This window comes from Trichosurus vulpecula, chromosome 4 (genome assembly GCF_011100635.1).
Source record: "Trichosurus vulpecula isolate mTriVul1 chromosome 4, mTriVul1.pri, whole genome shotgun sequence".
In the NCBI taxonomy this organism is placed as follows: Eukaryota; Metazoa; Chordata; class Mammalia; order Diprotodontia; family Phalangeridae; genus Trichosurus; species Trichosurus vulpecula.
In genome coordinates this window covers 107,153,471-107,166,405 of record NC_050576.1, presented here as the reverse complement: position 1 = coordinate 107,166,405, position 12,935 = coordinate 107,153,471, and the positions used below count along the sequence as shown (strand labels likewise).

At 46.3% G+C, this 12,935-nt stretch overlaps 1 protein-coding gene across 1 annotated transcript in view; it reads right to left on the bottom strand.

Annotated features, from left to right (window-relative positions):
• MFSD4A (major facilitator superfamily domain containing 4A) overlaps nt 1-12,935 on the bottom strand; it is a 67,789-nt gene that overhangs the window by 20,254 nt on the left and 34,600 nt on the right. The window contains exons 2-3 of the mRNA XM_036757298.1: nt 7,889-8,087; nt 6,370-6,612 (exon numbers count right to left, since the gene is read on the bottom strand). Coding sequence (XP_036613193.1) covers nt 6,370-6,612; nt 7,889-8,087 — 442 coding nt within the window. The remainder of the gene's footprint in view (nt 1-6,369; nt 6,613-7,888; nt 8,088-12,935) is intronic.

The following is a 12,935-nucleotide window of genomic DNA, read 5'->3' as shown; positions in this document are numbered from 1 at the left end:
GAGTTCTCTCATTTCTACGGGGCTTTGTGGATCGCAAAATGCTTTACATACAGGATCTCATTTGATTTTTCCCAGCTAAGTAACATCAGTATTATTATTTCCATTTTAAAGATATGGAAATTGAGGCTCCGAAAGCCTGTTTGACTTGTAAAGAGTCACAGAACAGGTGAGTGGTAGAGCCGCATCTCAAGCCCAGGACTCTAGGTCTGTTGCTTTTACTATGAAATCACACTGCCCACCCAGCCATTGGGAAAGCAGGAGGCCCTGGGAGCTTCATGTTTCTCAGGGTCCCGGGAAATAAGATAGCTAATTCAGCTGCTCTTGGCCATTGGACAGGCTAGGGAAGGACAAGCACTCAGGTCCAGTTCAGAAGAGTTGCCCATCCCAAGCCAAGTATGGGACCCATCTAGAAGCAATTCTGGAAGTAGACACAACTTCCTGGGGACCTCCTTGGATGGTGCGTATTGTTGTTCAGTCATTTCAGTCGTGTCCAACTCTGTGTGACCCTATTTGGGATTTTCTTGGCAAAGACACTGGAGTGGTTTGCCATTTCCTCCTCCAGTTCATTTTACAGGTGAGGAAACTCAGGCAAGCAGGGTAAAATGACTTGCCCAGGGTCACACAGGTAGTACGTGTCTGAGACCAGATTTGAAATCAAAGAGATGAGTCTTTCTGACTCCAGGCCTGGCACTCTCTCCACTGTGCCACCTAGCTGCCCAAGGCTGTCTATAACAGGCACACATTAATAACTTAGAAGACCACATATTCACAGTCTCTAATGTTGTACTTGTGTTTATTTTGTTAAACATTTCCCAACTGAATTTTAATTTGGCTCAAGCTGGGTAGACGGTGACACCTCTGATATATACCACCACCTTTATTTTGCAGATGAGGAAAGTGAAGCCAAAAGAGACCAGACATGATGGCGGCAGGATTTGAACCCAGGTTCTCTGACTCTCAGACCAGGGCTATTTACACTATCACTACACCGCTGCCTTTTCTTTATCTTGCCAGCTCCCAATGTGATGGGGGAGTGGGGGTGGGGGGGAACCGCTCTCAGGCACACACGTGAAATGACTTAAGAACACTTTAAGAACTGATCATCTAAGTTAGTCCAAGGTGACACAGAGTTCGGAAGTCGTCAGAGTCAGCGCCCCCAGAGAAGACTTCCTGGAGGTAACAGTAGAAGCAGGGCTTTGAGCAACCTTCAAAATGATTGGGAAGTGGGCTGGAGGAAGTAGTCAAATGGAGAGAAAGAAAAATCACTCTAGGAATCAGGGTTCGAGTCCCAACACTGTCACTTGCCCCCTATTTTTTTTTGAGGGGGGCGGTGTTTGGAGACAATCAGGATTAAGTGACTCGCCCAGGGTCACACAGCTAGCAAGTGGCTGAGGCCACATTTGAATTCAGGTCCTCCTGACTCCAGGGCCACTGCTCTATCTACTCAGCCACCTAGCTGCCCCTGCGTTTGCTCCTTCTCTCACCTGGAACAAGTAACTTGATTTCTTGGGGTGGGGGTGGGGTGCCTCAGTCTCCTCAAATGTAAACTGAAAGAGTTGAACTAACTAGATGAACTTTAAGGTCTCTTTCCAGTATGCAAAGGACAGGATGGAGCTGTCAGTCTGGAATATCCCTGGTCTATAAGATTCAGTATGTGTGTGTGTGTGTGTGTACATCTATTTATTTAGTGGCAGCTGCACAGTGGATGGAGGGCTAGACTTGGGAGTCAGGATGACGTGGGTTGAAATCTTTCCTCCACATGACCCTGAGCAAATCACTTAACTATTCTCAGCTTCAGTTTCCTCATCTGTAACATGGGTTTTTTTTTTAAAGCACCTACATCCTAGGGCTGTTATGAGGCCCAAAGGAAGGTAGTAAAGCACCTGGCAAGTTTTAGAGCGCACTACAAATGCTAGGTATTAAATCAAACCTCAGCTGCCATTCCAGAGGGCGGGATCTTCCTCAGCTCTATCAGGTGGCGCTGTATGGCAGACTGCAGTGGGCTATAAGATGCCAGCGCGCATTACCTCTAAGCCCGGTGCCGTGGGCTGAAGTTCAGGACCGTTGACTTTGGGTCCTTCCTAAACGGCAGACATTTAGAGACCTGGGTTGTGCAGGTAGTGAAAGGGGTGGGAGACAGAAAAGTGAGCTTTTCCTTTATGAAAGACAACCAAGAAAAAGCGGGGGAGTGTGAGAGTGGGTGGATGGGGATTTCCATTTCCCCGTGGGAGGACTGTTTGTTTTCTGACCGAGCCAATGGAAAAAGCCCGGAAATCCTCCGGCAAATACATAACAAAAAAAGCCCAAACCAAAACAAACAAACAAAAAATAAAACCCTGGGGTCTCACCACCTTACCTAGCTTGCAGGAATGGAGCCTGGCCTTTGTAACTCAAGCTTCCGGCTTCCTGGCCTCTGGAGTTCCAACCTTGATACATTACTGCTGTGGACAGAGCTCCTTCCCCTCCAAGATGCCCATTGACTGCACTGGCTGACGGAGTTATTGTTTCCAGAACAATGGGTAATATGGCGTGAGGGGTGGGGCAGGGAGAGGTAGAAGGGACTGTTCCAGAGAAGCCCAGTGCAGGTGCTGACCAGAGGAAGGGGAGAGGGAGTCCGGAGCTGGGCGACAAAGGTGGGGAAGAGGAAGAGGCAAAAGCCATCCCCAGAGATGATTGGGGATGGGAGGGGATAGCCCAAGCTGGCCAGCTGCCCTTACCCAGCTGGATGGTGCCTTCTGGAAGGGTCCTAGCGGCTCAGTCTACAGCTGGTAGGGGAATAGCAAGAGAGGTCAAGGGACTCCCAGATGGGGATGGTGGTTACACCGACCCATAGACTCTCACTCGAAGGACTCCTTGGTCCTCAGGGTGTCATTCTGTTGAGGTTTAGGGGTGTTGGGACCCTGAAATTCAAGGGCAAGCAATAGGCAGGTCCTGCTTTGAACGAACTTAACTCAAGCCTCCTTTCAGCCAAAGACAAGGCTTATTAGAACACCGGTCTGGGTGGGCGAGATTTTAAGAATTCGCACTACTGCGGACACTTATATGACAAGCGAGCCAGACTTGTAAGGAATCTGAGCATTGGCCAGACTTAAGGATTCTGAGCATTTGTATTGCTAATGCAAGTGGGCCAAATTCGTAAGGAATCTGAGCGTATTCGTGGCTACAAAGGGGCCAGATTCTTAAGGAATCTGAGTGATTTAGTGGGAGCCAAGATGGACTTTATATACAGAAAGACTGTGGGAAGGATCTAGGAATGGCCAAGTAGTCTGGGGTGACTGGGAGGTAACTGAGAAAGACCCAGAAGGCCTGGGAGCTCCAGGCCAATGCCAGGTACCTGGGCCACGTAGAAGGGGTCTAGATGGTGGTCTAAGGTGGGGCCAAGTGCAGACACAATCAAAAGATTATTAACTAGGAAGGCCAAGGACCTGGGCTATGTGGGAAAGTCCAGGGGCTTTTCCTTTTTGGGGTCCAGTTCTCAAAGACATGGTCTTTTCCTTTTAGGGGTTCAGATCTCATCCCCATCAATTCTGTCCATCCCTCTGACAGAAGGGTTCAAATTCCAGCTCAGAACTCAACATCTGTGTTTGTCTTGGGTAGGTCACTAGGCCATTTCCTCATCTGTAAGATGAAGCAGTAAGACTAGATGATCCCTAAGCCTACTTCTAAATCCAATAACCAAGGGGATGACAAACGCAGATGATAAGAGCTTATGTTTGTATAACACTTGTGGAGATACTCCCCCCTCCACCACCCATTTGACCTTTATAATAGCCTGTGAGGTAGGTGCAATTATCTCCATTTTATAGATGAGGAAACTGAGGCTTGGAGAGGCTGCCTTGTCCAGGGTTACACTGATAAGAAGTAAATAAACAGAACTCAAACCCAGCTCTTCCTATTTTCCAGCACTAAGCTCAAATGTCTTCCTGATTTAACTAGCATCCTATCCACTCCACTTTGTGCTGAGAGAGTGCCACACCAAGAGATAAGACCCATCCCCAGGGTCCTAAGGGTCCTCCTATGTCATCTGGGGTCTTTCTTCCCCACCTAGGCTGAAACCCAGAGAGGAATGTTTATAGAATGTCAGCAGTGGTGAGGGCAAGGGCAGAGCCAACACTCTGCCCCACAGACAATGCAGTGGGTCAGTCCTGAACCCAACTCTCCTTTGGCATCACGGATTGAAGGGGAGGATGGAGAAGGCGGTGGTATCAAGGTCCTATGATGGAGTCCCCATTCCAGTCTGCACAGTCCCCATTTCCTAGCTCCCCACCATTGCAAGCCCTCCCAGAAAGAATTTCATTCATGCCTGTCCCGTACAGGAACTTTTCTAAATATCCTGGTCAGAGGGAAAATCCTGGAACCATCGATTTGGAGCTGGAGGGGACCTTAGAGGTCATTTAGTTCAATCCCCTCCTTTCACAGAGGCTTAACTGTGGCATAGAGACAGCAAGTGACTTACCCAGAGGCTGGTGATAATTCAGTAGCTGAGGCAGAATTCAAAACCAGCTCCTCTGGGTGTGTCACATACACTTCTTTTGTACTTAATAGGGTACTACCCTTGCCCAGAAGATTGTTTTCTCCCTCTGCCCCCCATTTCCTGTCTCACCTAAATCCTTTTGCTGTCCCGCCTTTTCCTAGCCATGGCAGAAGAAAACAGTAGGTCTCTGTCTTCTGCAAAACAACCTTCCAGACATCTGAGAAGAATTCTGAAATGATTATTTTTCCCCTAGGTGCAACCACCTTCCCAGCCTCCTTTCATATTTTTTCTCTTCTATGCTTTAATTGCATTACAATACCAGCTGTTCCCTTATCTCCATTCTCCATGAATTTGCTGAGGTCATCCCCCACATCTGGACTGTACTCACTCTTCACTTTTATTGGAATCATCTCCTCTCCCTCCTCCTCCTCCTGCTGCTCTTCCTTCCCACCTCCTATCCCCACTCCTCCTCCTGCTGCTGCCTGTCCATGGAGCCCCCTCAGCTTCCCTTTCCACCTCTCAGTTCTTCCCTGTCCATGTCCCAGTCATGAAGGATATTTTTCTCTTTAAATTTTCCTAAAGACATCCTCTCCTTTGCCCTTATCACATTCTGTCTTGTAGCATGTTTATTGGTGGCCTCGTCTTATCCCCCATCCTAGGGGCTCCTTGAGGACAGGGACCTTATGGTTTTTACCTTTGCACTTCCACGATGCTTGGTGCAATTTTATTTTGGTTTAGTCCTATGAATTAATTATGTAGAAAACTTTCAGTGAAAAACTCCCTCCAACAATTCTTATCAGCAACTGTTCTGCACCTTATAATCTTAGAGAGTTGCCTGGGCCAGTATAAGTCAGAGGCTAGATGGGCAAGACTTGAACCCAGGTCTTCCTGAGACCCCTCCCCCCCATCAGCTGTGACATCTTGTATCTATTCTATGTAACCGATGCTTATTAACATTGAATTTCTTTGTATTGCACTGCAGTGAATTGGGTTAAATCCTTCTTGATCATATGTTCTCATTTTCTAAGCCTTTCTTCATTTAGGTTGAGAAAATTGAGGGAAGTGAGGGGATTGGAGCAGCAAGTGGTGGTGGAAATTGGGTAAACCACGCTGCCTCCAGCTTGTGACTTAATTCTGGAGCTGGCTCAGTTCCCTTTCTATTCAATTATAGGTCTAGTCCAATTTCTGTCTTGTGAGATAACTTCACTCAGTTGTGGGAATTGGGAGAAAACCTTATTGTATTGTTTGAATCCAGCCCTGCGTGGCTGGAAAGCTGGACCACCCCTACCTGCTGCTTAGAGACCCTTGACCAAGGATCTAGGTTATGTTGACCAGAAAACCAGTCAGATCCAAAGATTGATGCAAAGAGTTTTTTCCCATTTGTACATCTCAAGCAGTCCGTGTATCTTATCTGAAAACTGGCCCATACTGATCAATCGGTGATTGTTTCCACGTTCCTTTGACTGTTCACAGATGCATGGGAGGGAATGGGACGCCTGCTTTTCTGAATTCAGGGAATTGTACCTGTTCACTCTTTCCATTTCAACTTAGACAATCCCTAATCTTTCCTCCAACTAGAAATCAGATTACCTAATGTTGTATCCTGGTTGTTTCCTTTTAATTAATTGGCCTTATTTGATTAATTCTTTTTAGTATATAAAAGTCTGTCTCCCCCTGTATTCAGGGTCCAGGGCTAAGCTGAGGAGGTGTGGTCTCCGATTGTTGGGCAGTTGCCATGATTAATAAATCAATATGCTCAGAAGATCAAACCTTTGTTTCCTTAGTCATTTCATCTTTCACTTGCCACAGAGTGCTACCCTCCTAAAAGCACCTTCTACGTAAATCACAGAAACACAGGATGTTAGAGCTGCCCCCATCTCCAGGGTGGTACTCACATTTACCAAGGCCATGATCCAGAAGGCATAAGACATCTGATTCCCTACCCAGGCATGGGCAGGCAGCTCATGGCGGGTCAGGTTGGACAGAGGATGTTGGGGTGTCAAGATTTTTTGGAAATGGGGGCTGCCGCTTCTGTCATGGTTCGTGGCATTGGTTGGCACACAATCAGCCTCAGAAAGGAAGGGGTCAGCGATGAGGGGGCTCAAAAGGGCTCCAAAGCCAACGAAAAAATGGAGAACCTGGTAGGAAATAGTGGTGAGACAACCAATGTACAAGGGAACTTAGTCATCATCTCTGTCAAGCTTCGCTAAGCTCTGGGCATCTCACCCTCTCCCAACCCCTACAGGCTCCTGGGATTTACAGGCAGAAGGAACCTTGAAGCACGTCTTCTCCATCTTTCTCATTTTACAGCTAGGGAAGCTAAGGCTCACAGAGGGGATGGGGCTTGCTCAGTGGTCACCCAGTTAATAAGAAGCAAAGATGGGATTTGAATCCAGGCCCTCTGACACTGGATCCAGTGCTCTTTTTGCTGCATTGTGATGCAGAATGGGGATTCCTGCAGGCACTAGAGGTTTAGAATAGATGACCTCTCAGGTTCCTTCCAGTTCTGACATCCCATTAGGGAGACTGTCCCTGGTGCAGAAAGAAGTAAAAATTCAGAATCAGGAGTGGGGTGGGGTGGGGTGGGGTGGAATGGGGCTGTCTCTCTGAAGGATGGAAATCCCTCTCTCAGTATGCCCCTGATAGACCACCTTATGTGTGAACTAGAGAGCCCAGAATGATAGTGCTGAAAAGGATCTCAAGGTCTTATAGTTACCACCTTGTACAGAGGGCTTAGATGTGAAATTACCTGCCCAAGGTCTCATATTGAGAAAGTAGAGGACCTGGGATTCCAAGCCTTGTCTCCAAGTGTTCTTTCCATGACACCAAGTTGTGGCACCTGCCCACCTTTGGCTAAAATTTGCCTTTTAAAAATAGAACCTTTTGACTTTTGCCTCCCTAGCCCCACATTGGGGGAGGAGAGTCATAGCCAAGCTTAGTAGCTGGTTAGCTTCCCTAGGAGGGAAGACTGACATAGGGGAGGGGAAATAAAAGCTACTTTGAATTGGAACACCTGAGTGTTTGGGAGGAGGGTAGACAAGGTGGGTGATGGGGGAGGGGGGTGGATGAAGACAAAAGCTGGGTAGGGGAGCAGCAATAAAGAGCACTGACTTTGGAGTAAGAGGGCCTACAATCAAATCCTATCTCTGCCACCAACTACCTGTAAGACATCGGCCAAGTTGTCTCACTTCCTTGGGGATCACCTTCTTTATCGATAAACTGAGTTGGTTTTTTTGATTTCTAGGATTTCTTCCAGCCTTTAATTTTATGAGTGTGAGATAGATGGAGACTGGAGAGTTGGGTGGGGAGGAAGAGAGATGGGTTGGGTTGGATGGAAATGAATTGTGTAAGAAAGATCCCCATTCACCGTCACCACCTAAAAAGGCCCTGTTCCTCATCTGTCCCCAGGCTCACCTGGAGGAAGACGGCAGAATCCTTTTGGTAGATCTTCACCAACTGCATGTTGGCCACTGTGTCTATGAATCCCATGGCCAGACCAGCTATAGCTATGACTGTAGCCAACACCTTCACATCTTGGCAGAAGGGGATGACAGCAAACACTAGTGAGATGGTCAGAGATGAGGTGAAGAGGACCCACAGTGACTTGGCCAGCCTGGGTAGGGAAGTATGTGGGGAGTCAGTGAGGTAAAGAAAGTCCTCCTCTGGGCATTCCCCATGAGGACCATTGTCCTTGATGAGAACCAATGCCCAGAGGGACTCTTGAGCAGGTGTCCCCCCACTTGCTGTATGTTCTTGGGCAGATCATCTGATCTGGGCCTCATCTATATGAGAGGGGAGAAATAGATCCTACATCTCCCATAGAGCAGGTAGGGAGGAAAGGTGATCTGAACTCCTGGATGGATGGTGCCAAAGGCAGAAATTAGAGGGGAGGCCTGGGTGGGAGCAAGGACCAAGCTGTCCTTGAAACAGATTCTTCTCATCTGGATGGTCACCTTCACATTTCCCCAACCCTCTGTGGACCAAATGCAGGAGGGTGCCAGGAAAAAAAGTAAATTTAGTACTCTGGGTGGGAGTAGAAGGCATGATGGTGGGCATGGAAAGCTCCCAGGGCCCACCCAGCTGCCCACATACAGGCCTGGTTCTCAGATAAGATCCCAATTACAAAGCACTTTAAGATTTACATAGCACTTTCCCTCACAACTCTGGGTCAGGCAGTAAAAGCATTTAATATTCCCGATTTATAGAAAAGTAAAACTTGGAGGTTAAGTGACTTGCCTGGAGTTACCCAACTAGCAAGAGGCTCTCCTAAGACTTAAATCCAGTTCTTCTGATCCTAGGGCCAGTGTACTTTCCATTATATTTCCTGCCTGCCATGGTCCATAATAATAATAATGATAATAGCATTTATTTAGGATTTTAAGGTTTGCAAAGTATTTTACCCTCACAACAGCCCTGGGAGGTAAGGATTATTATTATCCCTATAGGAACAAAGATTAAGCAATTTGCCCAGCTACTGAGTGCCTGAGGCCAGATTGGAACTCAGGTGTTACTGATTCCATTACCTACACTGTACCACCTAGATGCCTCTCTACAGGAAAACACATGCTTCATAGCATCCTAGATTTAGGGCTAGAAGGGCCTTTTAGAGGTCATAAAGTCCAACCTCCTCATTTTACAGATGAGGAAACTAAGGCAGAGGGAGGTTAAGTGACTTGCCACACAGGTAGTCAGTGTGCAATGTGGGATTTGAACCCAGGACTTCCTCACTATAAGTCTAGCATACCCTCTGTCAGGGTCTGTATCTGGAAAGCTTCCTTCCCCATTCTTCCCTCCTTCTTTGGCATACTCTGAGTGCCAAAGACTCCCTTAGAAATAACTAGATGTCTTCTCTACCAATGGAGGAAGCCTAAAATGAACTGAGATATCAGCAGGAGAGAATGGAGTGAGACAAGGAGAAGGTGCAACCAGGGTCGGAGGCTGTGGAATGGGGACATCCTGAATGAAAAAGGAGTCATTCTGGAATGGTTTTGGTGCTGAACTGGGTGGCAGAGAGATGAACCAGCTGACCCCTGAAGGCTTTGGAATTCCCATTCCCTGAGGACAAAGTGGGACCACTATGGTTTCCAAAGCTGTAGTCTGCCTATGTCCCCCTGCCTTTATCTGACAATTTTCTGCAGTTCCCTAATCTCTTCCTTCTTCTATTAAACTCCTTTATCTCAACTGCCCCTACAAACTGGTCTGCTTTCCTCTGCTGATAGCTGCAGTTTGTTATTTTCTTGGTTCTGTTTCCAAGCTGGTCTGACGGGGGAGATTACTTACCATGTACCTTCCCTGCCATTTAGTTTGCTGAGTGGGAGTGGAGACACCTTACCAATCCAGCACTTTAAAGGAAAGCGAGGGTCTGTCCCCTTGTGGCTACCTGGGAACCAAGCCTCTTAGACTGTCACAGGCAGAGCTGGCCTTAGGGAATGTATTTAATGTGCATATGCCCTTTCTCTTTGGGGAGATAAGAGCCTGGACTATCTAACCAGCGCCCAGGTGACATTCAGCATGGTTGTGATGCAGAAATTAATCTCCAGTGCCTCGGTAGTATTTTAGACTTGGCAGGAACCTGAGAGGTCATATCTAGTCCAGGGGCTCAACCTGGGGCCCATGAGTAGATTTCAGGGGATCCATGAAGTTGGATGAGGGAAAAATTACATCCTAATTTTCTCTAACTTTTAACTGCAAGTTATCATTTCTTTCAATTATTCAATTTAAAAAAATTCCAAGAAGAGGTCTATAGGTGCCACCAGACTACCAAAGGGGTCCATTACACAACAAAGGTTAAGGACCCCTGATCTAGTACAACCTTCCCATTTTATAGAGGAGGCCCAGGGAGGGGAGGTGACTTACCCAAGATCACACAGCCATTTCCCTGTCATTGCTTTCATCCCCACTTGCCCCATATGTATGTCTTAGCATTTAGCTAAGTGTCTTGCATATAATAGGTGCTTAATAAATGTGTACAGAATGAATAAGCAAGTGTAGCTACTTGCTGCTAACCAGAGTCTCTATGGTGATCTCAGCACAGGGGCAAAGCATTTGTATACAACTGCAAGTTCTGAAAATTGTACTCCTCCTGTCCATTGGGAGGCTTTGAACCTTCCTGGTAAAACAAGCCATGATTTTTTACAAAATAAATAGTGGCATTGAAAATCTACACATTCATTTGTTGCCCCCTCCCAACTGCACACCTTGGAGGCTATCCATGTTACCTACCCTTAGTTCCAGTCTCTGGCAATGACAGTCCAGGACTATCTTCCCTGGAAGTCCTCAACCGTGAACTTTCCCCTCTACTTATCTCTCCTGTGGCATTTCCTGAGAACTTTTCTTCATGGTGACAGAAATTACTTTGATAAATTGTGTAAAGCTAAAATGTTAACGAGTATTTACTCAACTTCTAGTAGAACTATTACGAAAGAAAAAAAAGATGAGTAAGATATGACCCCTGCCCTTTAACTCAAAGCCTTGCTCTGCTACTGACTCTAAAAGAGGGTTAGATGACCCCTAACATCCGTGAGAGCTTTTATGATTGTATGACTTCTAATCTAGTTGGAGGAAAAAGTCATTTCCATCCCATTCAACTCAGCAAACATTTACCAAGTATATCCTAAGTTCAAAGTACTGTACTGGGGGTGGGGGAGGGAAGGAGGAAAGAAAAGATCAATAAGATGTGGCTTCTTGCCCTCAAGAACCAGTCCCCACAAGGCCGCTGGGGTTTAATAAGAAGAAAAAACAATAATCTATGCTTTAGTGGTTCTGCATTCTCATCAATGCATCCTTCCCAGAGTGCAACTCATACCCAACCAGATCTTCTCATCTTAACGTAACTCTTGTCCATGGAGCTGGAATCAGAGGACCTGGGTTCAAATTCTGCCTCTAATGCTTCCTACTCATGTCACCTGGGACAAGTCACTTCACCAGCCTAGACCTTGGTTTCCTTCTCTGTAAAGTAAAAGGGTTGGACAGATTGTACTCTGAGGTTCCTTTCTGCCCTCAATCTATCATCTTATGATTCTATGTCTTCCAAGAGATGGGCAGGATGTACTTCCTCCAGGCCTCTCCACATTCTCTGGGTACAGCAACAAGGCTGCCTGTCCATCAGCCTATGCTCTTACTACGTGACCAGGCCACCTCCTTTAGAAAGTACTGTTCCTGAAGGACATGTTTTTTCTTAAAAGCTATTCACTGATGATATTCATATAGACTTTTTTCCCCCTTCACAATCAAGTATTAGAAAATTGAGGCTCATCTAATAGGATAGGTAAGATAGATATAAATTGATAGATTTGATAGGGAAGAAAGGAAATAAGCATTTATTAAGTGCCTACTGTGTGCCACACACTGTGCTAGGAGCTTTAAAATATTATTTCATGTGATCCTCACAACAGCCCTGGGAGGTAGGTGCTATTATGATTCCAGTTTCACAGTGGAGGAAACCTAAGTAGAGAGAGATTAAGTGATTTGCTCAGGGTCACACAGCTAATAAGTACCTGTGGCTGGATTTGAACTCAGGTCTTTCTGCCTTTAGTTCCATTGCTCTACCTGCCATACCACCTAGATAATGACCAGCTGAGGGAATCAGAGAAAGATTCACTGAAGAGGTAATATATGATTTGGAACTTAAAGAGGAGATAGGATTTCACCAGGTAGAGATGGGGCGGATGGGGTATGCCAGGGGCTGAAATACTAGGCCTGTGGAACAGTGTGGGTAAGAATAAGAAGCAGGAGAGTGTAGGATGTACTTGGGGAATGACAAGATGTCCAGTTTGGCGTAAGGATTTATTAAGGGGAGTGAAGTAGGAATGGAAAGGTCAGTTGGAGTCAGACTGTGTAGGGCTGTGAATCAAAGCTTGGTGGTTACTGAATAAGCAATAGGGGAGCCCCTGAAGGTTTTTGAGTAGTGGAGTAACCTCATCAGATCTGTGCAATGCAATGATTTCCTAGAGAGGGCTTCAGAGAGAGGCTTAGAGGTAGAAAAGTTAATGCTAAGATCAGCCAGGAGGCTCTTCCAGTTGTCCAGGTAGGAGGCAATCAGGGTCTGAACCAAGCTTCTGTCAATGGGAATGGAATAGAAGCAACAGATGTGAGGATGATGATTGTGAGGAAGAGACTGAAATGACAGTGTGAGTTAATCAAGAAGAGGTCACAAGGCTGCACATGATCAAGGGCCCATTGGAAAAGTATATATAGACCATTAGTGCTGTGAATTAGGGAAAGAAGAGATTGCAGTGAGCTGGGGTGGTCAGAAAGAAGGAGATTGTCGGGGGGCTTTCCAGGAAGTAGGGAATGACTGGAACTAAAGACCCCTTGTTATCCTTCCCAGGTGACAATTTTCATTTTAATAGGGGTTTTTGTTGTTCATTCGTTTCAGTCATATCTGACTCTTTATGACCCCATTTTGAGTTTTCTTGGCAGAGATACTGGAATGGTTTGCCATTTCCTTCTCCGGTTCATT